We start from the raw sequence: 21,370 nt of genomic DNA on the forward strand, positions 1-21,370 counted from the left end.
GGGCTCCTGGTGCCCCCAGGCACTTCCAAGGAACTGTGCTCTGGCAACCCCGTCTCCAATTAGTATTACCAGCCACGGGGAACTAACTGGTGCCACCAGCATGTTCCTGTCCACCCCCCTTGACTTGCTCCTGTGTCGTGGGAGACTGTCTGAGCTGTGCCTCCCAGCCAGTCCCACACTGACCCTTCAACACACACACACTTCACACCAATTCAGCTCAGCAAATGTTTATTGGGCACCTACAAGAGTTAAGGTCTATAGTACCAGGTGCTATGGGGCACACAGACGGGGAGGCCAGGCCTCACCTGGAGAGCTGGACAGTCCAGTAGGGGAGATCCTCAACAGGAGGAGAGGCAGGACCAGGTGAGCTCTGGGGCTGGGGTGGGAGATCAAGCAGGCCGGCTCGGATGGTCAGTGTGGGCATTGTGGTAGTCCTGGGAGTTGAGCAGGACTCAGAGGTGGACTGGAGCCAGGAGGACACCTGAGTTCCAGGGAGGTGAAGAGTACAGTGGCTGCTCAGGAACAGGGAGCCACCTGCCTTGGCTGGAACGGGAGGCTGCAGGGCTAACAGGGAGCCAGGCTGGAGAGCAGGCAGAGGCCCGATGGTGGACCTCATTGTGCAGGCAGAGGTGAGCCACAGAAGGCTTCTGAGCGAGGGAGTGATGTGATCTCAGGTCCTCATCTCTGGGCACACAGCTGTGAGGAGCATATTTCTCTCCTTTGCTCTGGACTCTTGGCACAAAGCAGACACAAGCCTGGGCCTTGGGCCTCAACCTTCCTGGGCTGCCCAGAGCTAGGAAGCAGTGGCCTTGCTAGGTGACGGTCAAGCTCACTCACAGTTTGCACCCTCCGAGAGAAGGAAGCTAGGCGGACAGCGGGCAGGGCACAAGGAAGGCACGCAGCAGACCTCAGTCACCTAAGCAGGGCAAGGATGCACTCCGGGAAAACAGGAGAGCCAAAACCACGGAGCAGCGCGAGATGCCAAATCCACATCACCAGCTAAACCCTCCCCAGGGGGCTTCCGTGAGACCTCCCGCCACCCTGCCGCCCCCACCGGCAGGCGGGACCTGCAGGATGGCCCACTGGGATCAGAGCAGGGCTTCTAGGTGCTCTACTCCTAGGGGACTCTGCTCACGGAGGCTCCTTGGACACTGCCTAACTGTCCAGAGAGGAGGGGGAGTGGCACCCACCCCCTCCAGGGCCACCCCAGCCTGGGAAGGGATGTGAGGCCACCGCGGTCCAGGTGGACACTGCAATGCTGGTCAGTGAGGGCTCCCCCAGGACCTCCACACCAGCTGAAGCTGGAGCTTGGGTGGGGAGCCCGGAGGCAGGTGAGGTCACGGCTGGGTTGCCAAGGAGAAAGGCTCCCGGGGTGCTGCCGTGAGCCTCTGCGCCTGACCCAGCAGGGCCCCCGGCTCCATTGCTGATGGTCCACAGGCAGGGATAGGAGCTGCAGAGGGGAGAGAGAGAGAGAGCGTCAGATGGCGCCCCAGGGAGGACTACCACAGGCAGGAGAGGGCTCTGGCCATGCCTGCTTCCAGCAGTGGCACAAACGGGCCCCGCTTGTGCAGAAAAGCCAAGAGACGTCACGAGAGGTAGTGGCATGAAATTAGTTGTCCTGACACTGAATCCCGGTGCTGGCCTGGCCCCTGGCAAGGGGTTCCATTCTCTGGTCTCACCTGTAGCTCATATAAAGCAGGCAGGACCATGCAAGGAAGGATTAGAACCTCAGACTCTGTGAGAATGGTCCCCCCCTGGCCAGGAGTGGCCGTGTGGCCGACCACGGCTGTGGGAAGCACTGGGTCTGAATCCTAGCTCCACCTCACGTGAGCCCTGTGACCTCGAGCAGAGTGGTTAGTAACTCTGAGCGTCTGCTTCTTCAGCTTCAACGCTCGCAGTGGTATCTTACAGACCTGAGAGGCTGTTGCAAGGATTCAACGAAAAGGTGAGTATATGGTGCCTGGCACGTGACACTCAGTAAGCAGTGGTAGTTATTATGACGTCTCTTCCTGGTCTCCACCTGTCAGCTAGGGTCCCTGGCAGGAAGCCTGAGGCTGACCACTTCTTTGCCATCTCTACTTCTACAGCATTGGTTCAAGACTTGGTTGCACATTGGAATCACTCAGTGAGTTTAGAGATGGAAAAAAGTTAGATGCCTGGGCACCATCCCCTGGAGATTCTCACCATGGTCTGGCACACAGCCTGGGTATCGGGAATTTTTAAAGCTTCCTGTTGATTGTACCATGCAGCAAAATTTACATAATAATAATAGAGAACTCAGGTGCACGTGACTGAGTCAGAGCTGTAGGGTGACTGCCAGTGTGCTGAGCCTTGGACGTGGCTCTCTGCGGACTGCTTAGAGCTCCTGTGTTGAGGGCCACAGCCGAGTTGGGATGACGCATGGCATTTGCTACATCACGGGGAGGGGTTGTTGATCTTTATGCTTATGACTGCTCCCACTAAGATTTCCACGTTGATCCTCAATTTTACGCCTATCTTGACTCCTACTGGGACTGGAACGACTGGTTCGTCTCTCCCTCGAGTGACTTCTACTTTTACGTCTCTCTCAGGAAGGACTCCGATTTCGTCGTCTTTCTCTTTCAAGGCTACTTCTATTAGATCTTCCCCTATCTCTAACCTTAATCCTAGCCCTATTGCTCTCTATTTTAATTCTGCGAGAGTAGCTTCTACTTCTGCTACGTCTAGCTTTAGTTGTTGGAGATCTACTCCTACTATGTCTCTTTTTCCTTTTAGGAGAAGAAGACCGAGAAGATGTGCGACTACTGCCTGAACTAGAACTGTATGAAGAACTAGAGACAGTACTACTAGTACTACTAGTTCTGCTATTGCTACTGGAACTACCACTGCTAGAACTTCCTGATCTACTCCTTCCTTGTTTCTCTTTTTCTTTATGCTCTTTTTTTTGGTTCTAAAACTGACGTATTTTCATCCGGAGTTCTTTTCATTAACCAGATCACCATCTGCTTCTCTTGCTTCTAGCAGTGATGAACTATTTTGCTCTTTATGGATAAATTCATTCATCTCTTTTGCAACCCTTTCTGTTTGTTTGCGGCACTCCTGCCTTGCCTGAGGTGGCCCACCTTCCTTGATGGGTGGACTCCAATGATACAGTCCAGATTTGAAATTGAACGATGGGACTTGGTGAGACCTTAGATGGCCGATTTTAGGTCTGCATAAAGTGGAATGTGACACCGCTGGCCCCACCTCAGTGTGTTAGAAGCAGCTGGGGCAAGCGAATGCAGAGCCTGGCAGCAGGTCTGGCCTGGGGCCTGAGATGTTGCATTTCTGACCGGTGCTCCTGATGCTGCTGCTATTGCTGTGGCCCACGGGGTCGAGAGCTGTGCCATCCTGACCTCCTGAAATTCAGTCCAAACTGGGTCAGGTGGAAAGACACCCTACACACCAGATTTTGAAGACTCAGTACAAAATGTAACGAAAATCTCAACAAATTTCTTACATAAAATGCAGGTGGATATGATTATATTTCGAATATCTTGAATTGCACAAAATATTGACATGGTTTTTTTTTTTTCTTTTTAAAATGTGCCTACTAGAACATTTAAGCTTACACACGTGGCTGGCAGCTGTGACACCTGCGGTTCACGTTTTATTCCTGTTGGACGGGGCTGGTCTGAACCCAAAGGAAGAGCTCTGATTCGGGCTGTGGCAGGGTGTGAGAACGAGAACAAGGATGAGGGTCCTGGGGATCCCGACAGCCAGGGGCCAAGCTCTGTCCCACACACTGTGTAGTTGTGCCCGGCTCTCAGGGCCAACTGCAAGGCCAGTATTAGCACTTTCCGGAGGCGGAAGGTCAAGGTCACACAGAAGGCAGAGTGGCCTGGAGCCGTGGTTTCTGCGCTGGCTTAGGAGGCTCCCAAAGGCCTCTAGTGTCATGGAGACCAGACCCCAACAAGAAGGGTGGGCTCCGAGGGCTGAGACGATGGGTGTCTGCAGGCTCACGTGGCCATGCAGGCCGTCAGGACCTGGCTGTGGCACAGGCCGGAGGTACCGCAGGATTTTGTTAGAGAAAAACAAATGTTTTGTCACTTTTGATTCCCCATTGGATAGTGACTGTATTCCACACGTCTGTGTGGAGCACCACAGTGACATTTACACAGAATGGCGCTGCAGACAAAGCATCCTAGCACATTTCTCGTTTCGATGCTCATAGTAGCTCTGATCTACAGAGAAGCTCGGGCTATTTCAGGAGATAGGAAAGCCAAAGCTAGGGGAGGCCAGGAACACAGCCCAAGGTCAAAGTCAGCAACGGGCAGACAGCGTCACCTCTGCCAGACTCAAGCCACCCGTTCTTTCCCCTCCACCACCCTGAGGTGCTGATCCCCAAAAGCCAGCTGGACGCAGCCCTCTGGGGTGAGACCACACCTCGGGGCCCAGCACTACATCTGGTCCTAACGCCAGGCTGTGAGCCATGTCCCCACTGTACCCCCTTTCAGAGGGAGAGACATAAGAGAATAGGGGCAGCCAAGGGCCTCAATTCCTCAGTGTATTTTTACATATTTGCTTTTTAATGCACCTATACTTGATGTTGTGTGTGCGTGCGTGTGTGTGCGTGTGTGTGTGTGTGTACACGTGTGTATACATGACTTATTTGTTATAGCCTCAGTTTAAAGTGTTTCTGGCTGGTTCCAATGATCCCAGGCCACAGTGTTTTCTCCCCTTTAAACATACAATGTCAATGCCACGAGAATAGAGCAGACACCCTGGTGGCTGCTTCACCAATGCCCTTCCTCCAGCCACAGAGGTCGGTCCTCTTGGGCCCCTTACATCCTGGCTGCTGAGGAGTCAGTTGAGGCTGAGCCACTCTAGCAAGAAGAAGCCACTGGGTCCCCAGAGGACAGTGAGGCTCCCAGACCACCCAAGAGCGAGCTTACCTGGGCCCTGGGTTGATGGGTCCGTTGGTGTGGGGCACAGACAGGATGCTGGCGTGGGGAGCGGAGGACAAGGAAGTCCAGCTGTCGGCTCCCGAGAACACTTGCAGATTATTGCTTGAGCTTTCTATCAAATTCACTTTGGAGAAATGACAACGAGTCAAATTCACGGAACACACAGAACACGTAAAGATGGTGACCAGGGACATCAGCTGTGGCTTACACTGCGAGGCAATGGCTCGTCAGTCCTTCTGAGGGTAGTGGAGCGGAAGGGGCTTGGGCTACTGAAGTAGCACATGCCAGTGTCCAGAGAGGTCCCTTCACAGCCCACCTCCAGCTGACAGAGGCTCCCAGAGGGGGCGTTTGCCCTCAGTGACACGGACCTGCCCGACTCCTTCCCCACATTCACTCTCCTTGAGAACGGGCCAAACAGCTTCTCTCTGGCTGGAGGGCCCCGGGCCCAGAGAGATTCCTAGGTCCTTATTCTCCTCAGTGACCCCCAAGCAACTCTAAAGGTCTCGAGAACAGTGTCCTCTCACAGGAAGGAAGACTGCATGACCTCATGCCTCCGTGGGGCTGAAACACTAGAAGACAGCGGTACCAGGGTGGACAGAGAGTGGCCAGAGCACCAATGGTGGATGCAGAATGGCTCAGTACACCAGGGATGGACAGAGAGTGGCCCAGAACACTAGGGCTGGACAGAGAGTGGCCAGAGCACCAGAGTGGACACAGAGTGGCCCAGTGTGGAGTAGAAAGTGGCCAGAGCACCAAGAGTGGACAGAGAGTGGCCAGAGCACCAGGGGTGGACGCAGAGTGGCCCAGCACACCAGGAGTGTGGAGAGGGGAAATGAGGTTGGCCAGAGGATGCAGACATGCAGGACTGTGGAGGAATCAGTCCGGAGCTGAGCGTGCGGCTCGAGGCCTGAGGTCTCTATGGATGTATGTACTGGACACTTACTAAGAGCATAGATTTCAGGTGCTCTAACCTAAAAAGAAAAAAGGAAACTACATGAGAAAATGGAATTTCTATTTGCTTTACTCTGGAGATCACATTATACACCTTAAATATAAACAGTTTTATGGGGAAAGAAAGAAAAGTGTCTTCTATTTCTTTGAATTGTCATTTGTATAAACATGACTGTAAGAGAGAGGAGGCAGGAAGGGGAAAGGGGAAGAGAAGAGGGTGAGCACAATTCCAAGTGTGCCCCTGGTACTGTGGTCTGAACGTGTCCCACAGAGTCTCTGTGTTAGGAACGTGGTCTCCGCTGCCACCGTGCTGAGAGGTGGGACTGCGGGAACCCTCCTGGGGATGGAGCGGGGCCCCTGCCGTGGGAGTGGGTTCCTGAGGACAGCATCCATCAGCCCCTTCCCCATCTGCAAGATGACATCTGCCTCATCACAACCCAGCAGGAAGACCCCCACCAAATGCCACTGTCTTGGTCTCGGGAGCCCCAGCCTCCACAGCTGTGAGGAGGTGGGTTCTGTTCTCTACACACAGCTGCACAAAATGGGCCAAGACTCCGGCCATGCTGCCCCTTGTAGTGAGCTGACACTTGCAGCCTCGTGGAGCTCAGCCCTTACATCTTCCAGCAGCCCCCCCTCAATACCCTGTTCAGAGTCTGTTCCCCAGACGGTGAGGCTCCTGCACCCTCCATGCCCACCTGGAATGGCACGTGTCATCCATCCTTCACTCCTGCCCAGTCCACCGCTGACCTTGTCTATTCAAGACCCTGTCTACTTGAGTAGACCTTGTCTGCTTCAAGGCTCAGTCTGATGACCACCCCTCCGGGCAGCCTCCTCTGCCTGCCCAGATCCAGTTGGTCTTTTCCTTCCCACAGCACCTTGTTCTCAAGCCCTAAGGTGCCTTGCATCTCCTGGGACCTTGTGAAGATGCAGACTTGAACCAGGAGTCCAGCCTGAGTATCTAGAGTGCTGGCAAGTTCCCAGGTGATGCTGCAGGTCTGGGGACCACGTTAGAGCGCTCGCTGCATTTTGTTATGGTTATTTATCTGTTTGTGAAGCCCTGTGATTCCCCAGGGAGCAGCTGTGTGTTCCTCCCCTCTGTCCCCACCACCTACAGAACCGGGGGCAGAGCAGGTGCTAGGAGAGGTGCTGTGTGTGTGGAGCCCGGGAAAGGCTCGGTGACCAGGATCATGAAGACGCACATTCTCCCCTCCAGGCAGCCGCTGTTGGGGTTGACAGCAGTAGCTGCCTGGAGGCACAGGGACAGGCAGCTTTCCCCTCCCCCACACCCCAGAGCCTAATTAGCAGAACCACACACCTGAGGGAGAGTGGTTCCTGTGCATGTACGCAGAAGGGTAGGGAGCTTGCCGGTGTCCTCGGAGCCCCGAGTAATGCTCGCAGCCATGGTGGGTGTGGGGAGCAGGCAGGGGCAAGGGCGTCGCATACTGGTAGTTGGCATTTCCTGCTGTGCACACGCCATCTGGATTGGAAAAGATCCAGCCTCCCACTGGAACAGACAAGAGGAAAATATAGGGACTGACACACAGAAATCAGCTGACCAGCTACTTTGCACAGCACGTTTCTTGGGAATGACAGTGACCCCGCCCATGTGGAAATTCCACCACCCCTTCCCCATGAACAGGTGACCTGGTCTCTCTGGAGATGGACAGGTCCCATCAAGGTGTGCAAAACCACTAAATAACACTGCGCTATGGCTATACCAATACAACCCGAATGCAGAAGTTAATGGAAGCTATACAAAATACAACCTGAAAGCTACTTTCTTATAATAAAAGTGTGTCCAGGAGGCCTCCGACTTGTGTCCAGCTCACTGGCCTCCATCAGGGGCTGCCTGGTGAGGTGGCAAGGAAGGAGCAAGGTGCTCGTTTCTGCCGGTGGGAAGGTGAGGCCTTCCGTCACCAACGCGGGACACTCCTGGCACAGAGAAAGAGCGCTGGCCTCGCACACCTTGGCAGCGAGCATTTTGCAGAATATTTTGGAAAACTTCAAAATATTTCATAGAAATCAGCTGGTGGAGATCCTGAACAGAAGATTCTACTGCAGGAGAGCTCCTGGGCAAAGATGGAGACTCAGTGACTCAGGCCCTGAATAAGAAACACATTCTCCCACCAGATCTCAGCTGGGATGACAGACGGTGATTCAGACAAGGCCAGAGCTGCTCCTGAAGAATTGTGACCAAGGATTGTCACCTCAGCAATGTGGAAAAGGACCTTGGAACTAGCACCCACGGCCATCGCTGAAACGCTCGTAAAGTGTAAGTAAGCACATCGCACAAGAGTTCGGTCGTTCCTGACAATCCTGTCATCTCCCCATGGTTGTGTAAGCATACGACCCAAGGTGTCCCTACCCAGAGAGTGAGGTCAAAGTAGGCCATCCCCCAAAATATGCTTCTTTAGCATGCTATGAGACGGCCATGCAGTGGGCTGTGACACAGGAGTCCTTCTGCAAGCTGCCCTTTTGTGGTGCAGGTGGACACCGTAGTGGAAGCCCACAGTGAACGCAATGCCCTGGCTCTGAGGCCCCTCCTCAGCCTGTGTGGACTTGCCCTGAGACTCCACAGGACGTCCCATATTCTTCTGCACAATAAGACCACTCTGTTCAGTGCATTTTCTTCCCTCCACCCCACCAAGTGCCTATTTCTGTAGTTCAAATGCTATTTAAGCTTCAACCATCTGGCACTTTCTTTGAGTTTCATTCTTTGCATATGGTTTTCATGTTTCTGTACACTTATAAGTGTGTGTGCTTTTTTCCTGCTGATCTATCTATTGTTAGCTTATTTCATCAACCAATATTACTGAACCTTCAAAGGGAAAATTTAAAACTTCCCTACACTGAATAGTGGACTCAAGATTCAGGCATCCAATGGGCAAAACCAGACAAGACTCCCCACCCCAGGATGCGTAGTTGGCCACATGTAACGCACAAACCTTGAGAAGTTTGCCAAGAAGGCCGCCGCACGCATGTGAACTGAGAGAAGGCGTGTCTCTCTGCATGTGGCACTAACCTCAACAAAAGCCTTGGTAAAGTCACTTTAAAAAGTGCCCTTCTGAAAGCCAGCTCTCTGTGTGGCTGTACTACCATTCTGACATGGAAGGTTTAGGGGAGGGAGGAGCGAAGAATCCACAGCTTTAAAATGGCCACAGGGATCTTGGCAAGCCACCTCAATGCAAATTAAAGGGTGTGTCCACGGGTTAACTTTTCCATGAGTGGCTCCTGGAACCTCCGCGGGCTCCCTCCACCAGGAGCCTCCTCCACCGGCGAGACATGGAGACAGTGGTACCCTGTGGGAACACCCAGCGCTGCCCTCTGACTCCCGGGCGTACTTCTCCACCTCCCCTGGGCCTTTCAGCCCAAACACAGACTCTCCTCATCTGTGAGGCCGCAGCTGCTTGAGGCCAGGCAGACAGTAGGGACCAGCTCCAAAATTAGCAACCTCTAGGAACAGGGGAAATCCAGAACTGACCAGAGAGGGTACAGGTGGGAGATAGGCCCAGGATGCCCTTTGGAGAGTCCTTCGCTTCGCTCACATGAAAATTAGAGTTAAGAAAGTCTTCATTCCCATTCTTACCTCCTGCCTAAGACTTGTCTGACCCCTATGCCTGGGAACTCTGGGAAGGCATCAACTTGACTTGAGTGGAAGGGGCCATCAGTGGGTCTCAGTTTGGACGAGGCCTTAAGTGGTCATGAAGGCAAAGGGTCTGAGTGCAGGGGGTCACTCCCAGTGTACCCAGCGCCTCCCACCTACGCTCCCCAACTCACAGTGAGAGTAGGCCACGTGCTGGCTCTCACAGACAGCCTCCGGAAGGTCTTTGGGGTGGTTTCTGAAACAGCAGTGAAAGTGACAGCTCATTGTTCAAGCCCAGCATGAAGCACAGCCCAAATCCTCTAAGGAGAGCGATACAAGTCTCAGAATAAGAAGACCAGACTCCCCTTTCCTCAAGCTGGTCTCCTCTCCCATTCTCCTTCCTCTACTTGTGCAGTGGCTCTGTATCTCAGATCTGCTGTTGTCCCCAGTACCATGTGGACAGCCATCCCTGTTCAGCTCCATCTTACTTTGGGTCATGATTCAGATAATAATGACAACAGCTAAGATCTGTGCAGGTCTTTGGGACACAATTACACATGTGATATGCTAGGTCGACCAACAACCCTGTGAAGGAAATATTGCTATGCCCATTTTGCAGATTAGATCTATTCGTTGTAGATCTCAGGGAGGTAGACTGACACATGCATGATCAAACAGAGAGGAGCGACGAAACTGGGACTCCAAGTCAGGGCCTCTTCCTTGAAGTTCTGAGATCTCTTTATTATACCATGCTGCTATCATTTGGGACCTGCAATGGTGGCCAGGATTCTGTCATCTCACACATCCTTCTCCATTACAACTTCAGTTACCTGAAAAAGTTATAAGCGTGTCCTCTACATCATCAAAATGTATTCATATATTGAACAGGACAGATTCTTGTGTGATATCTTTATAAGCATCTGTCCATTAACCCAGAATCTTTAAGATGAAAAGGAAAATCAGATAGTTATAAAAGTAGGTGAAAAGATTGGAAATTCCGGCAAAAAATTCTGAATACTTTAAAGGACACCGTATTTATATTCCAAGCCTTGTCAATAGAAAAATCAATGATCAGTACCACGCTCTGTTATTTTGCCCAAGAATGAAAAGCAAAGGTAGGGAGACAGCAAGTCACTGACCCAAAGTGCCAGAGTCATCACTCATGCCCTGTTACATTTTGGATATAAGGTGTCCCCTGAAAAGTTCCTGTGTTACATCATGCAGGAGTGTTCGGAGGTGGAATGGTCAGTGATGAGCTGTAGCCTCACAGTGGGTTAATCCTGATGGATTGGCAATCTGAATGGACCACTGGGTGGTAATCGTAGGCAGATAAAGTTGCTGGAGGAGGCGGTCACTGGGGAGGTAGCCTTGGACTATATCCTGTCCCTGGCTCCTCCTCTGCTTCCTGGCTACCATAAGATGACCAACTTTCCCCGGCCACTGCCCTTTTGCCACAGGCTCTGCTCATCTCAGGCCCAGAACGAGGGAGTCAGCCCCGTGGACTGAGGCTCTGAAACTGTGAGCCCCAAATGAACTCTTCCTCCTCTAAGTTGTTCTTGTCAGGCATTTTGGTCCCAGTGATGAAACGCTGACTAACACAGCCCTCCACAGTCTCTAATTACCCTTCTTCTCCCACCTGAATAATACGAGCCTCCCACCATTACTTACCCTTCCTGGGCTAAGTGCGGTTTTAAAACAATACAACTATTAAAACTGTATATACTCAGAGACAACTGGGAAAAGGTCACAGTGAATTATTAAAAACCTAAATCACTTTTTTAATATGGTTGTGTTACTTTCAAGAACCTATGATAAACAGAGCCACCAGAACAGTGCCAGCCAATGGTCCTCTGGGACCACTGCGGTAAGGAGCAGGCAATTGTCACCCAGTTGAATTTGCTTATTTTATTTACATGAATATTGAAAACATCTCTATCCTTTCAGGACAATTGTGAGTCCCACATTTGCAGAAGTCCATTCATAAAATCTCACTGGGATTTCTCTACTCACCTCTCCTTGGCGTCCAAGAAGGCCTTGGCAAAGGGGTTGTACTTGATCTTGAGGGCTGTTATCTTGCATTTGCAAAGACAAGAAGTGTCAGTGAGAAGGGAACAGGTGCAGGTAGACAGGTCCTTTGTCCTCAGTGTGAACTTGTGGGAAACCAGGAGAGTCCTCCTTCCCCCCCTCCATGTGTCTCTGCGTAGTCCTGTCTTAGGTCTCCATTGCCCTGACCTGGCCAAGGACACTTCATTACGACAGGAGGTGAGAATGATCAGAGCCTTGCCAAGTGAGCCAAGAAGGGGCGGATTTTAGAAATAAGCAAAGAAAGCACCAAACCCAGAATGCCTTCTTCTACTCACTTTTTTATTTTCAGTCATCACTGAGCACCAAACACATGAGTTCCTTTTCTTGTCACTTGGGACATACTAAGGAGTGGTACCGCTGTGATCCTCCTCTTCTGGAGAGCACGGGCCAGTTCCCTCCCTCTTACATAATCATCGCCCATTGAGCCATGTTAATGGAAGAAGCACGGTGGCCCCAGCCCTGCCATTGTGCTAGCCTTAGCTGTGTCCCCTCTCAGAGCCATCTGATCCAGACAGTGAGAGAGGGAGAGAGAGGGAGGGAGGGAGGGAGGAGAGAGGGAGGGAGGAAGAGGAAGGAGGGAGAGAGAGAGGAAGAGAGGGAGAGAGGAGAGAGGAGAGAGGGAGGGAGGGAGAGAGGAAGGAGGGAGGGAGGGAGAGAGGAGGCAGGGAGGGAGGGAATCTGCTGTTTAATCTCCCACCACTGGGACAGGACTAGTTGCCCTGAGGAAGGAGTTCACAGCTGTTTGGTTCGCGGCAGAATCCCAGCACGGAGAACAAAACCCAGCATGTAGAAACACCCCACACCCAACTATTGAAAAGACTTTATGTCAGCAAGAACCTAAGACTCTCTGGTGGAAGGAAGGAAAGCAAAATAAGACCACAGTTCTCTCTCAGGCCCAGGAGAATGAGGGAAAGGGGTGTGGGGTCAGATTTGTAAGCCCTGGCCTTTCTCTTGGCTAAACCTGGGGAGGTCAGGGGAAAGGAGACCTAGCCATGGGCGCTCTGGCCTCTCGCCCCCTGCTGCACCCTCTCACCTCCCAGGGAACACTGGGCAGAGCGGGGTTCTCGGGTTCGATTTTGCCGAACATGATTGCCACTTGGTGTGAGCCCCTGAAGCAGCCGAGTCAGGCTGGGGAGTGGCTGGAGGGCTCACCAGAGCTGGCAGGTGGTTCAGAGGGAACCGACCAGCACCTGCCGTCAGGAAAACTTCTGAGTGATTCTCAAGTCAGCAGTCAAATGGCAAGAGCCCCGACTAAGAGTGCAAGAGATGCGCACGGGCAGGACACTGCCTGGACACCAGATGCTTCCCGGGTTCAAAGGCCACACCCTCCCGTTGTAGACCCAGAGTCCATACCCGTGAGGGAGGGAGGGAGGCCTGAGACACTGAGGGCTGTCCTCCTAGAACGCCTGCTGAGGACTGCTCATTTCTGCTCCCACTGACCTCCCGCCCGGTCTCTGCCCCGAGGCCAGAACACCTTCTGGAAGAAGAGCTGCACTTTCTCTGCGTGTCTGGGCCGGGAGTCGACCTGCCGCTTCACTTCAGCTGTGGCACTAAGACTCTGGTTTCCAGATCTGATGATGAGCACCAGATTTCTCTAGGGAAACTTTTAAAACTGTATGTTCTAAGCATCACCTTTGGAGACCCTTAGTGGATGGATGGGAGCCCCAAATTCTTCTTTTATGCTTCCAAATACAAAAATGCAGATTAAAACAACAACAACAAAAACAAGAAGAAGATACAATGACTGTTGATAATGGTGTTGCTGGGGGGCTATCAATGGAGATGCTCTTTTGAGGGAAGAAATTCGGCACCCTGGTTAAAATCCTAACATACGCTCCCCTCAACAGAAAAATGCCCTTCCTGAGAGGTCATCCCATGCAAGTAAACAACAGTAGATACCCCAGGATATGCATCACAGCATTATTTACAACAGAAAATAAAACAACTGAAAACAACCTAAACAACCATTGGAGGGGCTGATTAATGAAATAGAGTTCACTGGCCTGGGTTGTGGCTCAATGGCTCAATGGCTAATTGTTTGCCTAACATGTGCAAGGTCCGGGGTTCGATCCTCAGCACCACATAAAAATAAATAAAATAAAGGTATTGTGTCCAGCTACAACTAAGAAATAAATTAAAAAGAAATATGGTTCACCCTTCAATTGAACATTGCTAGCATTGCTCAAGGAACACATGCCCAAATGCAGAAAGATACCCATAAACACTGCTAAATTTTTAAAAAGAATTCTTTGAACCAATATATATGATGAGTCAATTTACATTTTTGTATATCTATTTATATATGTATATATATTTATATATGCATGATAAATGTGTGCAAAAAACACACTTTAAGCTATTATTTGTAATGCTTGTGGGGAATAGGATTCCAAAGAAAAAAGAAAAACTGCACTTTCACCTCTTATTTTCTCATTTTTACCTTATGTATTTCTACACTATGTTATTATATGCTTTTTAAATAGATGCTTATTATCTTTTATTTTCTATAACTTTTATCAGAAAGAACTCAATGCTCCCGGTGCTCCTGGTGCTCCGCAGGCCTGGGAACCCCGGGAGGACGTCAGTGGACTCCTGACTACTCAGCGTTCCAGCTGCAGGACCTGGGAGCAGCCCAGCACACTGGGGAGGAAGAACTGGCAGGACAGGCGCGTCCTAGAACCCCAGGGACAGTGCGCTCAGATTGGTCCCTCAGACCTGCTTCTGGAGCAGAGCTGGCAGTCCTGGCGCACGCACCGCACCCTCCTGCAGGTCCAGCTCTGTGCAGTACCTCGGGGACCCAAGACAAAGGCCCTGAGTTCCACAGAGCTTGGGGTTTGGTAGCACACACGGTCTTCTTAGCAGCAGGAGAGGTGTGTTGGTGGTCCTTGGATTCAAGGGTCCCCAAGGCCCATGTGGCGAGGCTTGGCCCCTGCATGGCCCTGTTGGGAGCCCCTCGGAGGTGGGCCTAGTGGGAGGGCTGCAGGCCACTTGGACCTGCCCTTGAGAGTGCGGTACCCTGACCCCCCACACACACACTCATTCTTGCTCCATGAATGGTTTTGTGCTGCCACCAACCCCTGCCATGTGCTGCCAGACCCACAGCAAAGAGGGTCACTCCCTCGTGGGTGGCACTCCACCACTGCGAGCCGAAATCAACCTTTCCTCTTCACTTCCCCTTGCCTTTCCCCTTGGTCGTTTGCCACAGTGACAGAAAGGTGACCAACACACAGGAGGGACAGGAGGGCAGCTGCCCACTGTGTGGCTTCACCTCGGCTGCAGAGCTCTGAACCCTGGGGGACTCAGCTCCACCCGGCTGGCTTGTGGCACTAAAGGATGCCCCTCGCCCTCTGTCACACTCCCAGCCATGACGGCACACACACGCTTACCTCCTCGTTCTGATAGGCAGTCACTGCTATGAACTGGGTCTCTGGGAAGGAGCAGTTGGTGACCATGCGGTGGGCGCCTCCCACTCGCACAATGTGGACCTGGGGCTCGTACTTGTGCAGGGAGCTCAGCATTATCTGTGGGGGGAGAAGGTCAGAGAGGCCACGCCGAGCCCCGTGTGTCCTGGGGACCCAGCCCTGTGTGTCCTGAGGGCCTATAGGATCAGGACCCACCCAAGTCAGGGACACCCAGGCCAAGTCCCGGGTCCCCGGAGCTGCACCCCACCTGGGAGGTTTCTCAGAGGCTCCTGGGGAATGTGACACGAGCCCTTCTACAGGGGTCAGGGGAGGGGGCCGGGGAGGAGTGGCCCCTGCGTGCCTGGCATTCTGTCCCCTCCCTTCTTCCCCTCCCTGTTTTCAGCACAATGTGGATTTCGGTCCATTACAGCATGTTTTTCTTTTCATGTGAAGAAACCTGATAACTCTGGACGATGATGCCCATCACATTCCACCTCATCTCTAACCCATGACATCGTTATCCAAAGTCCATGTATGAGGACAGGAACTGGTGTGAATGTACTTTGTGGACAACCAGAGACACGAAACCGTGTGCTCTATGTGTACACCTATATGTACATATGAATCGTAACGCATTCCGCTGTCATAACTATTAATAAAAATATTAATAAAAAATGAAATCCAATATTTTAAAAAGGAAAGAAATCTAATAACTCAAAATGTTGACAGTGGCTGTTTTATAAGTGACTAACAGGCTAAGGACGTCTGGCATCTGGTGGTTACTAGGACCCCTCCTTTATGATTCCAGTGAAGGGTATTGAAAGTCCCACTGTGAAATCTGGTAGGCAGCAACACTCCACTTTTCAGTGTCCTGATTTAATAAAGAATGGGAACCTTTGGATGTCACAAAGACTTGGGTGGCATTGCAGGCTTCTCCTCCAACAGGACTGTGCTGAGCACAGAGAACAGAGGCGGCAACAGCTCAGGGCACAGGCTGAACAAAGCAGGGAGTGGGGCAGCCTCCCCTCCTGCCCTCCCAGGCCCCAGCAGCCTCCCCTGACTAGGAGGCACAATCCCACCACACAAGTCCAGAGAAACAAGCCTCCAACCCCTGTTTATTCTAATTGGAGCAACCTTAAATAAAGCCTTCCTTATTTAAGGTTTGTTATGATTACTTTTTTTTCTGAAAAACCTGAGCTGATTCAATATTCTATTGATAATTATCGTAATGCCCAAGCCGAGGAAGTAATTATTTCATTTAGGAGCAGCTTTTTATTAAGGTATTTGTCTATTGCCAACATGCCACTTACACCAAAAAAGGGGAGAGAGATGAACAAAACCCTGTACCCACAAACATCTCCCCCCCCAGGGCTGCGTGAAAGCAGCGCACAAGACAAAACTCTGAAAGGAGGCCTGATGATTAAGTGAACCAGGCACTCTCTCCTCCCTCTCCACAGCAGGAAGTCCATTAAAAACTGAAAGCACCAATTAAGAGCTGTTTATTCCTGTTTACTTTTGGACTCCAGGGAATAATTGGCTTCTGTGGGAGAAGAGGCTGGTGAAGACCCCTCTAATTGCCTAAATGCACCCTTGATAGTTCTCCATCGGCGCTGGGGGCGGCCGTACCTGCCCACCTCCGTTGAGCTTGTTGGTCAGCTTCACTTTGCTGAAGGAGATGGGAGCCTTCATCCAGTGGGCCCCGAAGTTGGGGGAGTCGGGGTGGATGTAGACGCAGCTGTGGCTGGAGACCTCTGGCTTGCCCGCGGGCACCCACTCCCCGTTGACGTATTTCCAGCGGTGGCTGTCCGTGGGGACAAAGTCCAGCAGGAGGGAGTACATGGCATTGGGGTCCAGTCCTGTGACGCTGATCTTTAGAACAGGAAACATCCGTCTAAAGACAAAAGGGAAAGGCGCTGAGCCACAGGGGGATGTCGAGGGACCCCGGCCCTGCCCAGGTCTCAGTGCTGAGACGTCCCATAGAGTGGCCTGGAAGGGAGGCCCGTCATGGGGCCCTGCCCCCGGCTCCAGTCCTACTAGAGCCTCCTTCCACAAGCCCTTTTGATATTGGGGTCTGACTTTCAAGTGCCGTGTCCACTCCAAAGGACTCGGAGGAACCCGGAGAGGAGGGACCTGGGGGGAAGGTGGGCCATCAAATGCCACGGCCACAGAGGGCTCTCTTCCAGGACCCGCCCCCTGCGGAGGCCACACAGCCCTTCCCTCGAGGCCTCGAGGCCTGGTTTCTGAGGAGGGGTTGGTGGTGGCACTTAGAGCAACACCTGGTAGCAGGTACGTGAGAGGCTCCTGCGGCAGGTGGACGGGCTCCGCTCCCCCAGAGCCCCTAACAGGCTTTTCCCGTGAGTGTGGGTGAGCTTGCACACACCCTGAGCCCCTGCAGCAGGGAGCCATCTTTGGGGCATTTTGTGGGGATCTGTGTTTGAGCAGCACAATCCCCATATGCAGGTCTAGATTCCCCGGTCCTTCCCACTCCCTAGAATGGCACCAACAAGTTTCCTCTCACAGTCTTTGGAGAAACTACCCAGGTGGCTGGCTTCTGATTCCAGAGCATTTTCACCCCCCAGAGGACCTCCACGGTCACACCCATTCTACCCAGACTTCTTGTCACCAGAAAGAAACGCGGGGCAGAAGCTGCTGCCAGCCAGGCAGGAGGGAGGCAGAGTCCTTTGCTCTTCCAGCTGCCAAAGTCCCCACCTAAGGTAAGATCCTGGAGGGGAGCAGGCTGCCACCTCAGGGCCGGGTGTGACAGCACTTCCAAGCTTGTTAGGTGCAGGCGCTGGAGCGAGCACTGGAGAATTAACAAGTTCTTGCAATGAGTTCATGAGGCTGTCTTGGTGAGTTCAAGAAGAAGGAAAAACCTAGTTAAACAGGCACCTGTGCATGAACTGCCCTGCCAGGTGCATGAACTGAATGGAACTTAGGGGGGATGCACCCGAGGATGCACCAGAGTCCACGCTAGAGAATCCGGCTTCGCCTCTCTCCCCACAGGACGGGGCGGCTGCACTTCCTGTCAACCAGCCTGGCCACCCCAGGCTGCCTGTGGCTTCGAATCCTCCCTGATGTATTCTCTTTTGTTCTTTCTTCAACAGAAAATTTTTCTTTTATTGCTTTCTCTTGGTATTAGACTCTTCCCTTGTGCTATATAAAGTTTTCAATGATCTTAATAGTATGGACCAAGGGTAGGCGACAGAAAGCATGTGAAAGCACAAAGACCATTTGCAAAAATCATAAAAGTGGGCATCAGAAATCATCGTGGGGACAATGTAGGGTCATTGTGACAGCCAGGAGTCTGGCTGGTTTGCAGGAGGTACACAGAGAAATGGCCTGTCTTTGGAGTCCTGCGGTTTTTATAAAGTGCCAAAGTACTTTACTTTATTACAAAAAACACAAGAATGACATGGTTATCATTGGCATTTCAAACACTGAGATGTAAAAATGCCAAAGGTTTTCTCCATAGAATGAACCACAGAGGTAGCTCTGAAAGAGAGGGTCCCGCCCCTGAGGAGCCGGAGGGGGGCCGTGCAGCTAGTTGCTCATGCTCCACAGTGCACTGTGTTTCCACACGTCAAGCAGAGAGTTCCAGAAGGTCCAGCTTAGGACTTAGGGACAGTGTGACCAGGATGGCTTTTCTGATGCTAATGGTGATGTGCTGCACTTCCATGTGTTCTAATCCAAGCCTCAGTCCCACCCCAAGGGCACAGATACTTGTTAGTTGGCCAGTTTTCTAGCTGAGGCCCTCAGGGATGGGGGCACAGGGTGTTGGCTGTACCCCACGGTCTTCTCCTTATTGTGTTAACGGCACCTTATTTTCCACTCTTTTTTGAGACTTCTAGAAAGTTAATAATTTGGGCCACAGTAAAAGGAAGAGTCCCCTCAATGTTTTCCCAAATCTCAGTACCTAATGGAGATTTATCTTCTCATTTAATGACTGAGTTCCAAACACCTGCTCCAGGCCAGGACCTGTTCTAGTGGGGACTCAGTGACAATCACAGACCTAGTGTCCTGCTCACAAAGCTTACCTCCTAACAAAGAAGACAGCTCAAAACAGGATGGAATCGACCAAGTGATTCTACCTGCATGCACGAGTGTGTGGGGATGAGTGTGCCAGCACGACGAGTGTGCCAGGACGAGTGTGCCAGGACGAGCCCACATCCATGCACAGCTGTGATGCACCAGGGAAAACGAGTCCACAGGAGGAAGACCACAGGCAGAGGGAGACCACGGGCAGAGGGGAGGGAGGAGGCAGCCCCGGGACTGAACTGGAGCAAACCATGTCAGACGCATTTATGAGCGAGTCGAAACAGACCCACGAGTTTGGGGAACCCTAATGCACTAACAAAAATCACTTCAAAAACAGATGCAGAAGAGCTGTCCATCCTTGGGTGTCCTCGTGCCCTTAGGTAAACTTGACCTTCACCACATAACACACAGGACGCCCAGGGAGGCACAGTCAGTGTGTCCCAGTGGGTCCTCATCTTTATTGCGAGGGGTGTCCCGCGAGGTGGACCCTCGTTGCTCACCCTTTCACCCAGCGGAGGACACTGGATGGATTTAGTTTGGGATAATCATGGATAAAGCCTCCATAGCATTTACATGTTAAAAAAACGTGAGTGAGTTCTCGTTGCTTCTCGTGTTTCAGTTTAGATTACAAGAGTACGAGGACCCTCTAGCCAGGAACCACAATGAGTGGGGTCACATGGGGGGGGGGCTAAGGGACGAGGGCACGTTAGCGGCTGTGGAAGGGCCTTAGGTCGGCTCAGAATCCACGCTGGAGCCAAGACCTACACAGGGAGCAGGATGGGTCACGCAGGACCCCACGGAGGTGCCCCGGGCCACAGGAGCAGCCGGCACACAGCCCCTGGGCCCTGACTGGCCGGCTGGGAGGATGAAAGAGGAAGCCCGTGTGGCTGAGCACAGGAAGGGGTCTGCAGATCCCAGCCCACCCCAGGGTGGGAGGCCCTCCTGTCCCTCAGCTCCATGCAGCCAGAGACTGGCGGGACCCTCCAGTGCTTGGTGAGAGAGGCGCCCGGGCCCCCCCTCCATCCTGCGCCACGTCTCTGGAGCTCCACGAAGATGCTGCACGTCACCAGCCACCAGAAACACAAGCCACAACTGCAGAGGCAGCGCCGGGGGCCGGCTGAGAGAGAACCAGGACCAACAACTGGTGAGGCTGCCAAGAAACCGGACCAACCCGCGTGCCTCGCTGCTGGGCGCGTGAGGTGGCGCAGTCACCCTGGGAACAGTGGGCAGCTCCTTGCCCGATGACATGGAGTGGCTATCCCACCTGCATCCACGCCTACATGTGCCCAGGAAAAATGAAAAGGCCTTCACAAAAACGCATGCAGATGTGTTCATAGCAGCAATCACAACTGAGAAAGGCAGAAACCCAAGCCATGCAGCCCCGCAGCTGTGCCCAGGGCAGGAGGTGTCCTGCCCACACCATGAAGTGCTACCCAGGCAGGAATGAAGTGCTGCCAGGCACTGCCACCCGGTGAGCCTGGAAACCAGCACCCATGAAGCATCACAGACTGGGGGGCACTGACCCGGTGTGTCCAGGGCAGGAAGGCCACAGAGTCCGAAGGTGGACCTGTGGTCCCTGGGGTGGGGGAGCGTGGTGGGGTGCAGGTTCCTTTGGGGGCAATGAGCATGTGTTAAAGTGAATTGTGGAGATGGACGCACCACTCTGTGGATCCACCAAACAGCACTGGCCTGTACACTCCAAGTGCACGATTCGTGTTCTGGGAATTATAGCACAACTAACTATTAACAAACACGAAGCGAGAGTCCCTCCTCTTGGTAGGAGAACACCTGAAAGACGGTCCAATGGCCAGTCGCTCTTCAGTACTCGTTTTGTTTCCTTGTCCCCCCTGGATGCTAGGACCTGGTGTGGACCTGTAATCTCCATTTGTAAGGAGGAGTGAGCAGGTCTAAGACCGCCTCTGAGCCAGGGTCATCTCCACTTCACACCCCCTCCCTCTGGGCTCACAATCACCTTGGCGCATCCTCTAGGGACACTAGCTGCCTGTGGTCACCTCTCAGGCCAGGCTTTGTCTTCAGGGTCAAACTGTACTTCTAAGCAAGCTGGTTTTTTCCATTTTCTTTCCCAAACAGAGAGAATTCCCAGCCTTTGAGAGGGTTAGAAATGTAAATCAGCCAGCAGGCAGGGAGGGAGGGAGAAGGGGGTGTGGCAGGTGAACACCAGCTGGGGATGACGGGTCCCTTGGCTCCTTTGGCTCCTGCTGCCAGGAGGCTTTCCAGCTTTCCCATCTCCTGGGGGCAGACGGAGGTCTGCAGGAAGAGGGGGGCAGAGATGAGGCCGGTTGTGCTGGAGGGCAGAGTGGGTGGTGCTGGGGGGAGGAGTGGGTGGTGCTGGAGGGCGGAGTGGGTGGTGCTGGAGGGAGGAGTGGGTG

At 52.7% G+C, this 21,370-nt stretch overlaps 1 protein-coding gene across 1 annotated transcript in view; it reads right to left on the bottom strand.

Moving 5' to 3' along the window:
• Positions 1 to 211: 211 nt before the first annotated feature.
• Tbx19 (T-box transcription factor 19) overlaps positions 212 to 21,370 on the bottom strand; it is a 27,406-nt gene continuing 6,247 nt past the window's right edge. Inside the window, exons 2-8 of the mRNA XM_015491870.2 lie at positions 16,572 to 16,836; positions 14,931 to 15,065; positions 11,470 to 11,531; positions 9,654 to 9,715; positions 7,192 to 7,380; positions 4,914 to 5,049; positions 212 to 1,450 (exon numbers count right to left, since the gene is read on the bottom strand). Of these exons, the coding sequence (XP_015347356.1) occupies positions 1,156 to 1,450; positions 4,914 to 5,049; positions 7,192 to 7,380; positions 9,654 to 9,715; positions 11,470 to 11,531; positions 14,931 to 15,065; positions 16,572 to 16,836 (1,144 nt within the window). The 3' untranslated portion in view covers positions 212 to 1,155. The remainder of the gene's footprint in view (positions 1,451 to 4,913; positions 5,050 to 7,191; positions 7,381 to 9,653; positions 9,716 to 11,469; positions 11,532 to 14,930; positions 15,066 to 16,571; positions 16,837 to 21,370) is intronic.

This window comes from Marmota marmota, unplaced genomic scaffold (assembly GCF_001458135.2).
Source record: "Marmota marmota marmota unplaced genomic scaffold, marMar, whole genome shotgun sequence".
In the NCBI taxonomy this organism is placed as follows: Eukaryota; Metazoa; Chordata; class Mammalia; order Rodentia; family Sciuridae; genus Marmota; species Marmota marmota.